At 32.8% G+C, this 15,347-nt stretch overlaps 1 protein-coding gene across 4 annotated transcripts in view; it reads right to left on the reverse strand.

Annotated features, from left to right (window-relative positions):
• Positions 1–1,139: 1,139 nt before the first annotated feature.
• Positions 1,140–15,347, reverse strand: part of coro (protein coronin) — a 46,807-nt gene continuing 32,599 nt past the window's right edge. For 3 of the 4 annotated variants that reach the window (XM_068767179.1, XM_068767182.1, XM_068767181.1), the window contains 5 exons: positions 10,791–10,854; positions 9,777–9,865; positions 9,219–9,359; positions 4,876–5,097; positions 1,140–4,556 (listed from right to left, as the gene is read on the reverse strand). In XM_068767179.1, coding sequence (XP_068623280.1) covers positions 4,359–4,556; positions 4,876–5,097; positions 9,219–9,359; positions 9,777–9,865; positions 10,791–10,854 — 714 coding nt within the window. In that variant the 3' untranslated portion in view covers positions 1,140–4,358. The remainder of the gene's footprint in view (positions 4,557–4,875; positions 5,098–9,218; positions 9,360–9,776; positions 9,866–10,790; positions 10,855–15,347) is intronic. The other variant, XM_068767180.1, reaches the window with a different exon arrangement.

Here is a 15,347-nt window from a genome sequence, read left to right on the forward strand (position 1 = left end):
TGTTATATGTATGCGTTTCATTCTAACAACAATTAAAAATGGTATTTTAAAATCTTATTTATTTCACAAATCAATTTAAGATCTAATCGCAAATGAAATGTCGCAAATTTTTTATATAAAATCCTTTACACCTACAATACAAAAGGTCATGCGTTCCTATTGCATTGTGGAAAGTGCGACTACGGACATCAGAGCTGACGTGGATCACGTTCCTATTGCGTTGTGGAAAGTGCGACTACGGCCATCGGGGCTGACGTGGGTCGTCAGCCCGAGCACGTGGCAGCTTTATGGCGGCAAGTAATCTATCCGTGTGACATGCTTTAAGAATTTTACAAGAAATATCCGTGTTACATGCGAGAAGAATTTTACAGGAAATATCAGTTGTTGTTTTTGACATGTGTTACTACAATTAGAGACAATACGTATTTAAAGAAATTGGAAATAGGTGTGTCTTGGGATATCTTAAGGTTCATTTACTGTTAAAGTCCTACCCTACACAAAAATATTCTATTTCAGAAAAACCGTTATGATAATATAAGAAAAAAGGTTTTCAAAATTCAAATAACTACGTATTAAAATTGATTTTACTAGCATTACGGGATGTAAATGAAGGTTTTCATTCAGTCTCTTTGGGAAACTCAGTCAATGGGCCATGGAGAGGGCTATTAGCCTCGGGATTTCTCTGCGAGACCAAATCAGGATGAAATTTCTAAATGAACAGATGACCGCCAGGGTCTCAAGGTTCTGGTGTGAAGAACATCTGCCCATAAGGTGGACAGACAACCTCGTTAATGTGTGAGGGTGCCTAGTACCTCGGGGTCCATTATAGCCAAGCTGATCTAAATTGACCTTCCTAAATGAAAAACTCATGAAAAAAAATACTGAATAAAATCATGTTACGTTAGAAGACGCTATGCCTGCCGTTTCCATCTAATTTTATTGGAAATCTATGGGATAGTCGTCCAGTAGAAGTTCTATAGTTAAAATAATGATTACGTTATATACGTTTTTTTTTTATATTCACACTAAGAATAAAAAATAAATAAATTAATAATGTTTTTTTTTTATATTTAATGACATAGACCAGGACGTTTGCGAGAATTATATGAGTGTGGTAAAGGTTGAAATGACACCATCAATGAAAATAGTAAAATAGACATTTATTTCTGTATCAACTTCCATAATTGCAACATTTGATGTGAGTATTCAATACCTAACAACAAGGCACTTAAAACCTAATATATTGTCAATTTTCAGTTCCAATAGTCTATGTAGTTTCGGCACTGTGGGTATATTGTGCGCTTAAACTTTACTATGCTCACTTCTGACACGACTTTTTATAATCAAAAATGTTTTCATACAGTATACAAATGTCGTTCGCTGTAAAAGCGGCGTTCGTATTTCAAAAAAGCATCAACCAGTTCTTCTGACATATTCAAATGTGAAATTTTATTAAGTGCAAAAAAAAAATATTCACGTTACAAATGACATTAAAAAATGTACACAACAAAACTGCATTTCATAAAATTTATCTATTAACATACAAATATTGATTTTATAAATTCTGCTAATTGTTCGATGTATAGTCGACAGTGTTTTTTGCTAGTTGCGTCTAAAAATCTAATATAAATAGGGCTTTCATTAAGGCACAGATTTAAAAATATTTTCGATGAAAATACAACCGTTAGTATAATGAAGGAGGATATACTATTAAATTTTTCACCTAATAAAATATCACTTCAAAGATGAGTTCGTTATACACGCAGAAACGTCAAGTAATTAACAATAAGTACATAATAATACAGCTCATTATTTCCTGCTTTTTACAATATATTTGTTAAAAGGCTTAAGAAAACATGTTAAAAATTAATTATACAAAAAAAAAAACGAAGCGTCACGTACAATGAAAACGATAAATATAATTTACACAAAAACCTTAATAAATGCCTTCCACGCAACATGGCCGACAAGATTTTCTTTTATTTACAACTCCAGAAATAATCTCGTAATTACGTTTCATCTATATTATTCCTCGGTGTTGCCCGTTGCGCGAAAACGGCATTTGTAGGAATTAAAATACAAAATATAATAAATCATACATTGCCTTGTCATGATCTTAAAATAGAACATCTAAAATTACGCCATCTTAAAATTAGAAAAAAAAATCATAATCTTCATAATAATACTATAAATTTAAACTATAATACTTGCCATCTTGAAACGGCATAACGTCGTCTGTCAAACGTCAAAAATGACACGACTAGCTGTCAGAGGATCGTATTGGATTCGGAGTGTTAGACAGTAAGACTTATGTGTTAGTAGCCACCACTGTTTACTAAATTAAAATTGCATTTATCGTATTCCGACCGAACACTTAAACGTCGCTGTTAAAATGTTAATACATAAATTATTATAAACTGCCTAAATACATTTGATATTACGTAAGGAGAAATGGTCAAGTTCACTTACTATAAATCTACACCGAAATTATTAAACATAACGCATTGAGCCAGTGAAAGGTAGGAGCATAACATCTTATTTCTTTAAAAAAGCACCAATATCTTATACAAGTTTAATTTATAGGTTGTTATTTTTTTAATCCAAAAGTACAGTATGCAACTGTATTTAAAAGTGATATTTTTTTAATATTACAATATATTCGAGGTTCAACATTTATTGAATGTCTGTACAACTGTCAAAAATCATTTGTAAAGTGTTTTTATAAATATGACAATGTTGTATACTTCATAATAACATAAACATAAGTCCCCAATCAGTGGTTTACCATATAAATAAAGTATATATATAAAATTGTATTTTTTAAAGTTTTAATACATATTAAACTTTTTCAATAGTTTTTTTTGCAGCATTGGTATCTTAAGGTTAATATTGAACAAGATTATTACAAGATTGAGGAAAAATTGTACATATGAAAAAATGAATAGGCACAAATTCAAAGGTGCTATATATAAGATGTCTAACACTTTTGACAATTAACACCATAAAACTCCCTAAGTAAAAAATCTAAATGCAAAAATATACATCACCAATCCAAAAGTATTATTTTTGTGACTTTATATTTATACCTTATTGTTGGCACTTGTTATTGTGTTAATTTGTTCAATTCTCATAGGCAATAATGACAACTCCGAATTTAATCTAATGTTAAAAACTGTTATTTTGAAATTAAGGCACGTAAACAGCATATCACTCAATATTTAATTACTATATACAAAAACTAGAATATAAATAAATAAAAACATACGTGAATTATATTGTATGGTCACAATACATTAGCATTTTGATTTGATCATTATATTATTCAAATCCAAATTCATTATAATAATTTTATTTAAAAACATTGCATGTGACAGCTTTGAGATACTGTCCGTGTGGGACCAAAAATATTAAAATTATTAAAATATTCATCATAAAAATTCTAATCTCATTATAATACATTTAAATTAAAAAAATCATTAGCCAATAAATTTAAATTGTTGACTGAATATTATTTAAATTTGATAATAATAAAGCAAAAATTATATAAGTGTTGTTCCATTATTGAATATATTATGGCTATGAAGTACAATTGTTAAAGAGGTTAAACCATGAAACATGTTTTGTTCAGAACTATTCTCCGTCTTAGCTTGGTGGGTTGTCTGAAAAATTGACTTCATTTACAACCCCTTACTACATAGACACAAAGATTGCATTCATTTTTAGTTCTTATATGCGATATATAGGAATTGACTAATATAATATAATATGTAACTTGCAACTGTTTAAAAAAAGTTAGTATTGCCCTTTGAAAAATACCGGTGTTTGGATTGCACCATTAGTAAAGCAATTATTGCAACCATGGTCATAACAGATCATTATTGCATTGAGTAAATTATCTATTTTTAAATCTATAAAAAAATGTATTCCTATTTTAATGACTTCGAAATTATGATAACTTTAACAGAACAAATTTCATATAAATTAAAAACTTGACAGTTCAGCGGAGGTTTTGAATTGTCTTGCGGGATACACGTTTACACTTAAAATTAATTATAATTGTCATATTAATTATAGAGCTGTCACAAGTGTTGGCGCAAGACTAGCTATTCACGACAGCATATGTCATATTATATGTATTACGTCATTAAAAATGCCACGTCGTGTATATTTAAAACATTAAAAATAATTAACATAGTATTATTGTCATTTGGCTGAATGATGCAGTCGTCACTAATTTTAAAAAAAGCGATTACTTGTCAAATACAACTGACATTTGTGACGTCATGTTGCAATTATTAAGTTTTGTTTTGTTTGTGTTATGCTGTCATGAATAGAGTAAAATGCACAAGTTTGTTGTTTCAGACCTCATCGGGGGCCATGGCGTCGGACACGGGTGTGTCGTGATTGTGCTCGGGCTGCGGTGACGGCTCGGGCTGCGGTGGCGCTAGTATTGCAGCTTTCGCGGCCGCTTCTAGAGCCCTAATACGGTTCTCTTGTTTGACAATTACGGACTTCAATTTACGTATCTCTTCAACAAGATCCGATAGCTGCTTCTCCTGTAAAGCATTACAAAACGTATATAAGAAAATTGAATTATGTTTTTTTTCATTAATTTCCGTATTTTTTCATCTCCGTCGACTGCAGAGTTTAAGCCTCCCTCAAAGTTCGCCACAATGACCAGTCTTGCGCTTCCTGCATCTAGCAATATCCCGCAACATTGACTATGTCGTCGGTCTAACTATCCACTTCTGTCCACTCGTGAACGCCAGTCGAGAATCTTTTGGCCAGGTTAACAATAACAATACAGATAATGAACCACCATAGTTAAACATATGTCTGTCTCGTTTCTTCTATATCAGTTAGCAGAGTACTTACGATAGCGGCTGTAATAGCTGGCGGTGGCGTAGCTGAAGCGGGAGTACCGGCCTGACTGTCGTCTCTCTTCTGCGCGGGCGTCGGGGAGCGGTCCTTGTCCTTCTCTTTCTCCCTCTCCTTTTCTCTGTCGCGGCCGGTGGCGAGCGCGTTGCTTCTCTTGTTGACTGTGAGTTGTTGCGCTCGGCCGGAGACGTAGCCCCCCTGTACCACCACGGCACGTTCCTGGAGTGAGGTTAGGGAATCCCCTAGCCTTTAGCATCTGTTTTCGACGTTCCTGTCGGCTTCGATTTTTATTTTGGGGGAAGAAGTCTTTAATTTTTATTCTTACTATTACTAACTATAAAAATTTAATATTCAATAAAAAATATGGTTTATTCTAACATTACTATTAATTTCAAAAGTCTGTTGTGGTTAAAGGTTGGCTAGACTGAAGCCAATTCTGACACAAAATGTACAGTAAAAAGAATCTGTAAATTTAAAAAAAAGCTTGCGTAACGTATCTTTTAATTCACGCTAATATTACTCATAAAAAACAAGCCTTACTTTCAACATATTGTTGTCGTGATTCATTTTTACGTTCCCGCAGTTTAGAGTGCTTTTTGCACCGATTTTCACGGGTAGGACACGTTATGCGTATTATCTTTAATCTGATTACATTATTTATTATAACTTTTAGTTTGATTTATTACGTATGAAAAACAATAAGTAATTTATTAAATATTGATACAAATCCCCAATGTAACAAAAATCATCCGACTGTGAATTATAATTTATATTTGATACATTTGTTACGACACACGGGACTTGTTAGTTACAACAAACAAATCAAAACGTGTAACAGTAAGAGCGAGAGGGTAACAACGTTGCTTTGTGTTAGAAAGAGAAAGCCAACAAAATCGTCAAAACATTGCTAAATTTTTTCAACTCCAAACGTAAAAACATGCGCACATTATTAACATGATTAAAATTTTGAATTTCGAATTTTTTACATTAAGAATGTGTAAAATTTAAAAATTACTGCTTTAAAAATGTAATAATCATTTTAATTTCCATATGTAATAATGTGCACAAACAATTATTAATACACACACACAGTTCTTAATCTACAGAGATGGGTTCTTCGGAATAATATTTACTTTATTAGTATAGAAATATTTTTTTTTATTTATTAGTATGGAAAACTTTATTGTGTATTAAAAATATTTAAGTATGCATTCAACTATCCGATCTCTGTATATTTATTAGGTTGTTATATATAGTTATAAATTGTCTGAACACGCTGGTGTCCAAATGACATTTGCAAATTCCGCAGGTTAAAAGTGACAAGGCGCGGGGGCGCCTAATCATGGACCTTTTTTAAGATAGCGAAGCTATAGTGCTCCCGAAGGAGCCTGTTCTTAGGTCACTTCATACTACTATTTAACTGAACACAATTTTATTAGGTAAGATATACCTAAGTTGAGAAAAGATAACTAATTTTAATATATTTGTAACATATCAAATTTTATTATTATAAAGATTAGAACATAAAAATTATTTCTACAAATTTATACGCAAAGGTTGCTAAATTTAAAAAACAAATATTAACACTCTGTAAGTACAGACACGATAGAAATCCTAATAAAATTTAAATTTTTATAATTATGTTAATTGTAGTAAATTAGAATTTAAACTCTGCAACAAATGAAATAATTTTGATTAACATATCAATGCCCCCTGGGAATTCAGTAATGTGGTTATGGCAACACTGTCAAAAGACTGTCAGAATTGTAAATATATCAATTTTCAGCTTTTGTATGGGCCAGCATTTTGTACATAAGATTTATAATTACATTCTTCCTAAATTGTATTTTAACCTTAAGGTTAACACTTCTAATCTGTATTGTAAAGTGTCCAATATTTATTATAGTACAGTAGTGCTACAAGAAACTGAACAAGATCAAACCCTTCAAGAGGCCTTTACACATGAGACAGCCAAAATTAAATGACAATGCTAACATCAAAAAACCAACCAACTAAAGTAACATCATTTGAAATATATTATAACATTTAGAATTAAAAAGGCCATTATTTCATTACATAATTCTTTACTGTGTTGAATTTGTTCAATAAACTCAACATACATGAAAGATGCATGATTAAGTATTTTTTTCCAGCTAGTTAATGTCTGTCTGTCTGACATTAATTTTTCAAGTTAGGTTTTTATAATAATCTTATGCTACTAAATTATAATACTATTAAGATAATTTTTTTTAACAAAATCCTAAAAAGTTCTATTACAGTGTAAATGATTTTATTATTGATAATAGACCTTGGAAATTAAACACTCTACTGGATATTTTTGAAAGTAATTTTTGAAAATAATTGTTGTGGTCTCTTCTGAGATCAGGGTGTGTTTGGAACTCTTGTTGCTTTAACCGGGAGGATGCTCTTATAGGGGAGCACAATTTCATTTTAGTTTCCACCTAATTGGGCTTTTTGAAACACAAGTGATCACAATAAATTATCCACGAGAATAGTAATATGAATAAACAAATAAATGCTATATTTCTTTAACTTTTTTTTAAGATAAGAAAAAAATTCCTGTGAAATTATATTTTTTCTATTACCGGATTATTCAAGGGAGCATTGATATATCAACATAAGTATTTGGTTAATATAGTTTACTACATTCATGCTAACACAATGATATTAACACAGTTTTACAATAAACACATAAATTTTCAAATGTTTTATATGTACAAATATGGAAACATTGTAAATATATTCAATTATTTGTAATAAGTGTTTTTTTTTTGTATGTATTATTATGTATTATTTGTATCAATTTAATTTTTACAATTTGATAGACAAAAATTATACTTATTAAAGCAAATATGTTTTCAGAAAACTTGCAGTACCCGGCGATAAATATTGAATATCGACCTTTGGAAAGAGACAATCAGCCAATTTCGTCTTCGTAGAGTCTCCATCTCTGTCCCACACTACCTATGTGACGTTTTGTCAGTCGTTGTATTTCGTGCGACAGAGATAACGTTCTTCCAATTGTCTCTTTCCAAAGGACGAATTGCAATATTTTTAAAGCCAGGTACTGTAATGTATTTTAAATCCATAAATATTTTTGTTATGAGACATAATTGTATTTACATAGTCGCATGATTGATTATAATTGTATTTTAATTACAGATAAACAAAGCTTGTGTATTTTGAAGATTATTTGCTTATCAATATTTAAATTATTAATGATTGTAAGCACTGCAAATAAGACATTTACTGATGGTCATTTTGTGTTTCAAAATCCAGTTGATAACCAATTACATAGTTACATGCAAAGTTTTATTTTCCATGAAATGAATGCTTTTATCATTTAGATGTTTTCTATATTTGATAAAACTGAGTGTTTATATTTAGGAGACATTTACATGAGCTACGTATACATAGCGATTATATATATATATATATATATTTATTTATATACTTTGAAAGAGGTGAATTTATAGCTCATTTGGTGTCAACTCATATACGGTATACCCAACACTACATAACACAATGATAATGTAGTAAGAAAAAACCTTTTCAAAATTCAGATTACTATATTTTAAAATTAATTATTGTTTATTATCTGTCTCCTCAGACTACACTGCTAGAAGTTATCTGCCTATTGCATTTGAATAGAAAAAAAACTAAATTTATGTAACACATTTTTAGAGATATCACTTTACACAGAGTGATTAAATTGTTTTAAAGATTTTTGCTGAGAAATGAGCTACATATTCACCTTTTTAAAGATTGTATACCAATCAATCTGTATGTGGATGTATGTACAATGCGATTAAAATAAGAATAGGACGGGCTCTCGGCTAACTTCACTCATATAAGTACGGTCAGCAACAGAAGCAAGCACAAGCAAAATAACGACACCTAAGAAGAAACCACGTCAAAAGAAAATTGTGTGTGACAGTTTTGAAATATGTGCGCTGGGCAACATAATAAATTCTATATATACGGTGAGAAAAGAAATTCCTACACTAAAGAAGATTGCGATTAAAATTAAAATACGTACATTCACTAAATAGAGACAGTTCAATGTGTTTCTGTGTTTACTTTAGTTTACCTACCTATGATTCGTTTTTAGACTATTTTTTTCTCTACCTATCAGATAAAAAAGTACGTGCTATTACAATATAAAACAAGCCAATATTTTTTAACATTGCTTTTTTTGCACACTGTACCAAGTTCCCGTTGTGACGTCACAACATGGCGCTAGGCCGGTCCTATTCTTATTTTAATCGCATGGTATGTGTGCGTGCGCCAGCAAGCGTGTGCGCCGTGTATGCGTGTACCTTTAGCGACATGGTGCATGGCTCTGCATCCTCGCCCGCGAGCCACTCGTCGGCTGTCAGGCTGGCTTCATCGCTCAGCGTGTCAGGATATAAATCCTCCTGGAACAGCTCCGACTTTCTTGGCACCGTCATTGATATTACCTGCAATGCGATGGGTATTACTTTTATTTATTTATCATTGTCATAAATATTAAATGTTAAAGTTATCTGTGCACAATTGTTTTTCAATTTGAAAAGAGCCTTTATAAAGGTTATATGACAAATCAAAACAGAGTTTAACATAGAATTGTACAGTAGTCTTATTACTTGATACGATTTATTACAGACAACTGTGAATGGAACTAAAGAAAGACAAGTAGTACATCACACATCACACATCGAGATAAAGACATTCGGAATATTTATTTTTTCGCCAACAAACTACACTTGCAGTTTGTTAATTTTGTATGTACTTTTAATGTCAAATAAATATGTGTAAAATAAATAAAAAAATACATTATTGAGACAGATGAGTTCTGTGTGTTTGCACAAAGAGAATTCTAAAATACATTGACCGACCTGGCACAAGCCGGAGTTGTTGAGGCGGTAGAACTTCGCTATTTCGCACGTGGCCACATCGCAGCCGCGCTTCGGCATCATTCCAATACCTTTAAATCAATAAAAGAATTTCTTAATCCATACAAATATATAAAATTGAAGTGTTTATTATATTAAAATAACAGCTTTTTACTACATGCATATGATTCTACACACACACACACACACACACACACACACACACACACACACACATATATATATATATATATATAAATATATATATATATATATTTATATATATATATATATATATATATATATATATATATATTATAATATAATTTTCGCCAAAATTACATTTATTTAAAATTTTTGTCTGTCTGGTTGGATCGATTATGACAGGAAATTTACTGGTATGTAGTAAATATATATGCGTTTTATTGAAAATAATTTTTAAAATACTTCAAACAAAAAAGAATTTATGTAACTATAACAACGAAGTGTGATAGCCCAGTGGTAGAGGACTGAGATTTGCGATCTTAGGTCGCCGGTTCGATTCCTGGGATAAAATCTTATATAATTCTTCTCATAAAACAAGTTTCTAGAAGATGGGCAGTAGCGTCCTTTGCGTACCATAATATCACACTACGGTCGAATACCCGTCTGCCAAGCGTGGCGATTATGGTATATCCCCTCATAGATATCTTTAGCGGAGCACTATGACGTGCAGGTGATGTCTATGTCTTATAAAAAGCTATGATTTTTTCTCACAACAGATTTTGCTCTTGTAAATAATTAAGATAGAGTCTGTGCTTGGCACTAATCGATGTAACCTGAAGATGCTCCGTGGAAGGATGAAACACGTGTTGAGTGTTTTGTCGATGGCAGTTGTGTGAATCGCATTGTTTGCCCCATACGCATTTATCAGCGGGCTGGCGGGCGGTGCACTTTGTTGCACGACTACCACTGCATGTGTGGAAGTGGCTAAACATTGGTCCTTTTCTTAATTAAGATAGATGCCAAGGCACTTACCCCGCTGAGGGTCCGGTGTTTGGAAGGTGTTGATGTAGTGCACGAACGGAGGCTCCGGCGTCACCTGCGACGTACAGACAACTGTATTGTTTGCGACACAAAATATACAGCAAAGCGTTTAAACTATTATGATATACATAAACGTAATTAGTTAACTTTATAGCTATTAACTTGTGATATGAATCAAATTAACAGATAATGTTAATCATTTTTAATGTATTTTCTCGTTACATTTATTCACATTCCACAAAGATACGAGGGTGGATTGAAAAGTACTCGGCCTAACCAAGAAAATAAACACATACTAAATCAGCTATATTTTTATTTTTCTACATAATCACCATCAAGTTCAATACACTTTTGCCACCTCCCCTTCCAAGCATTTAGACCGTTGAAAAAAAATGATTCTTCCTTAGAGTCAAAATATGCATCTACATGTATAACTTGCCAAATAAGTAATATATTTCTTTGAAATCTCAACATCGATTCTATACATGTATAAGGTAAATTAAAATTGGTGTAAAAGAATTAACCCTTTCCACTCCAAGGCTGTTATGTAGCATCAATAAAATTTAATTGAATTATAGAATCTTGCGATTGTAGAATATGTTTCATTCATTCGTGATTCAAACATTTTAGTAACAAAAATCTTTCCTGTTTTTAAATTTTCCGCAAAAAGTTGTATTACACCATGTCGAGTATCACTCGACAGTGGAGCTTGTGGAAGAAAATCAGTGTCGAGTGACACTCGACATTGGAGTGGAAAGGGTTAAAACGGTGTTTATATTACTCGTTTGCTGTCAATTAATGTATAGTACACACTATGTAATAATGAATGGCTTCAGAAATAATATAATGATAATACACCTATCCCCCGATTTACACGGTACTTGTTTTACACGTTTTCGCTTTTACACGGTTTTCCAAATAAGTTTTTTTTTGTTTTGTTTTAATAATTGATTTTATTACCATCTCTCACAATGTAAATATTTCTGCTTCAAACATCTAATCGGCACAAATAACTTGGAGTGATGAAAGTGAATTCGAACCTTCGATTCAGAAAAAAAAAAAGAAATAATTTATTTTTTGTTGTTTTCTCTTTAATGTATTGTAATCAAATAAAAAACAGTGTTTCCGTAACATATTAAATATTTTAACTTGTCAATGCATTTTTTTATTTCTGTGTACGTACACCTAAAAATATTGAAAAAAAAATCACATCTGTTAAATAGCAAAATCATGCATTTTCTGCAAGTTTTTCGATATACACGGTTTTGACTTGAAAATTTTTAATTTTCGATTTACACGTTTTTTTCAGAAACGTATCTACCGTGTAAATCAGGGGATAGATGTATAATAAGAAAAAGCGTTTAATTTTGATTAATACTTAATAAACATAACTATTGTTTACTATCTTTTCCTGTGGATTTTGTAGCCACAAGTTATTCGCCTGTCGCAATATAATATATATATTTTTTTCAAATAAAAAAATAAAATATAATATATTTTATTAAAAAAAATAAAATATAATATATTTTATTAAAAAAAAATATAATATGTTTTATTTTTATGTCAAAGCTTTAAAACTAGTTAATGTATCATGATAAAAAATCGGATATGATCAAATGAAAATTTGTGAGAATTTATTTCACAACACATATTCCAAAATCAAAATTTGTTCAAAACTTTTGCCTGACTATAGAAAATGGCAATTTATTATGAAGATGACTCATTTGAAAGCTTTAAATATTTTATACTTATTTCTAATCACCATGTATTCTGAAATAAGTTAAAATATTTTTTTTTTATTAGAACGCGACGACACACTAACATATACAATATATAATAAATGAACTAAACATTTAATGGAATCAGGCGTTACCTTTCGGAAGTCCATCCTAAGTAAGAAAAGGACCAATATTTAGCCACTTTCGCACATGCAGTAGTAGTAGGCTGGCGGTGCACTTTGTTGCACGACTACTACTGCATGTGCGGAAGTGGCTAAATATTGGACCTTTTCTTACTAATGAACTAAACATTCACACTTTAAAACTTTTATATCTATCACCCTGTATACAGATGAAAAGATTTACTTACATTCACAAATCAATATCAATAACTTTCTTAAACACTTTTCCTAATAACTTCAAAGAATAATTTTATAAAAACAATTGTATACACTACTTTTAATTGAGAATGCAGATTCCAACTGTTGATAATAATTATTGATTCTTGTATAAATATAAACGTATCGTATATCTTAGACGCCCTTGCCACAAACAGAGCGGAAATTAAAAAGTATTGGTTACAGTATGTAGAACGTAATAGGTCAATGGTAGTTTAGGACGCCACATACAATCGTATATTACCTGTTCAATTCCCGAGAAAGGACCATTTTTTATAACACTAATACCAACATAATTTAGCTAATTTTTTTAATTATTACAAATTCAAATAAAAATTAGATTTTTTTATGTTAATTGACAATACGAAAGCGTCTGTAATATTAACAAATAGAACTCATGAGGTAACAGCATATTTTATCATATGTTACGTAACAACTTTGTACGCAATTATCAAATTTTATATTACTCGTAAATTATACCTTATATAACACTAATATCAATATAGTTTAGCTAAAAAAAGTTTTTAATTATCCTAAATTCCAATGAAAATCAGAATTTTTATTTTATGTTAATTGACAATACGAAACTGCTTGTAATATTAACAAATAGAACTCATAAGTTAACAGCTTATTAGTTTTATCATATCTTACGTAACACATCAAGCAAAAGTATACCTTCTATAAAGTAAATCATTCTCCAGTAATAGTCTATTCAAATAAAGAGTATTTTAATTTTTAATTATTGTTAACTTAAACTATTTGTTTTCTTTCTTTTCATTCTTAATTTCTTCTTATTATACTAAAAAATCTGATAGACGTCTTGTCTTAGCTAGAATTCATTAATTGAAACTTAAACAAAATAAGTGTTGTTTCACAGTGTTTTTGAAAAGATTTTTGATACATTTCTTTATTATTTTTATTTTGCGGTAAATAATTTAATGCTTTGCCAATACAGAAAGAGGCGACGTACATATGACCACGTTAAAAACACTGAAGATATTATTTCCAGATTAACGCTGCATATCAAGGATTAAATTAATCCTGTCGCTGCGAACAAAGCCTTTTTGCGCTCGACTATAGACGCTTTCTTGCAGCGAACAGCGCCTTCTAGCGCTCGGCTATAGACACTTTTTTCAGCAAATAGCGCCTTCTGGCGCTCGACTATAGACACTTTTCCCCAGCGAATAGCACCCTTTGGCGCTCGGCTATATACGCTTTCTCTCAGCGAACAGCGCCTTTTGGCGCTCGACTATAGACACTTTTCCCCAGCGAATAGCACCCTTTGGCGCTCGGCTATATACGCTTTCTCTCAGCGAACAGCGCCTTTTGGCGCTCGACTATAGACACTTTTCCCCAGCGAATAGCACCCTTTTGCGCTCGACTATAGACGCTTTCTTGCAGCGAACAGCGCCTTCTAGCGCTCGGCTATAGACACTTTTTTCAGCAAATAGCGCCTTCTGGCGCTCGACTATAGACACTTTTCCCCAGCGAATAGCACCCTTTGGCGCTCGGCTATATACGCTTTCTCTCAGCGAACAGCGCCTTTTGGCGCTCGACTATAGACACTTTTCCCCAGCGAATAGCACCCTTTGGCGCTCGGCTATATACGCTTTCTCTCAGCGAACAGCGCCTTTTGGCGCTCGACTATAGACACTTTTCCCCAGCGAATAGCACCCTTTGGCGCTCGGCTATATACGCTTTCTCTCAGCGAACAGCGCCTTTTGGCGCTCGACTATAGACACTTTTCCCCAGCGAATAGCACCCTTTGGCGCTCGGCTATATACGCTTTCTCTCAGCGAACAGCGCCTTTTGGCGCTCGACTATAGACACTTTTCCCCAGCGAATAGCACCCTTTGGCGCTCGGCTATATACGCTTTCTCTCAGCGAACAGCGCCTTTTGGCGCTCGACTATAGTCACTTTTCCCCAGCGAATAGCACCCTTTGGCGCTCGGCTATATACGCTTTCTCTCAGCGAACAGCGCCTTTTGGCGCTCGACTATAGACACTTTTCCCCAGCGAATAGCACCCTTTGGCGCTCGGCTATATACGCTTTCTCTCAGCGAACAGCGCCTTTTGGCGCTCGACTATAGACACTTTTCCCCAGCGAATAGCACCCTTTGGCGCTCGGCTATATACGCTTTCTCTCAGCGAACAGCGCCTTTTGGCGCTCGACTATAGTCACTTTTCCCCAGCGAATAGCACCCTTTGGCGCTCGGCTATATACGCTTTCTCTCAGCGAACAGCGCCTTTTGGCGCTCGACTATAGACACTTTTCCCCAGCGAATAGCACCCTTTGGCGCTCGGCTATATACGCTTTCTCTCAGCGAACAGCGCCTTTTGGCGCTCGACTATAGTCACTTTTCCCCAGCGAATAGCACCCTTTGGCGCTCGGCTATATACGCTTTCTCTCAGCGAACAGCGCCTTTTGGCGC

This window comes from Battus philenor, unplaced genomic scaffold (assembly GCF_028537555.1).
Source record: "Battus philenor isolate CCGP_79_NKW_IND1 unplaced genomic scaffold, ilBatPhil1.0.hap1 SCAF_23, whole genome shotgun sequence".
NCBI lineage: Eukaryota > Metazoa > Arthropoda > Insecta > Lepidoptera > Papilionidae > Battus > Battus philenor.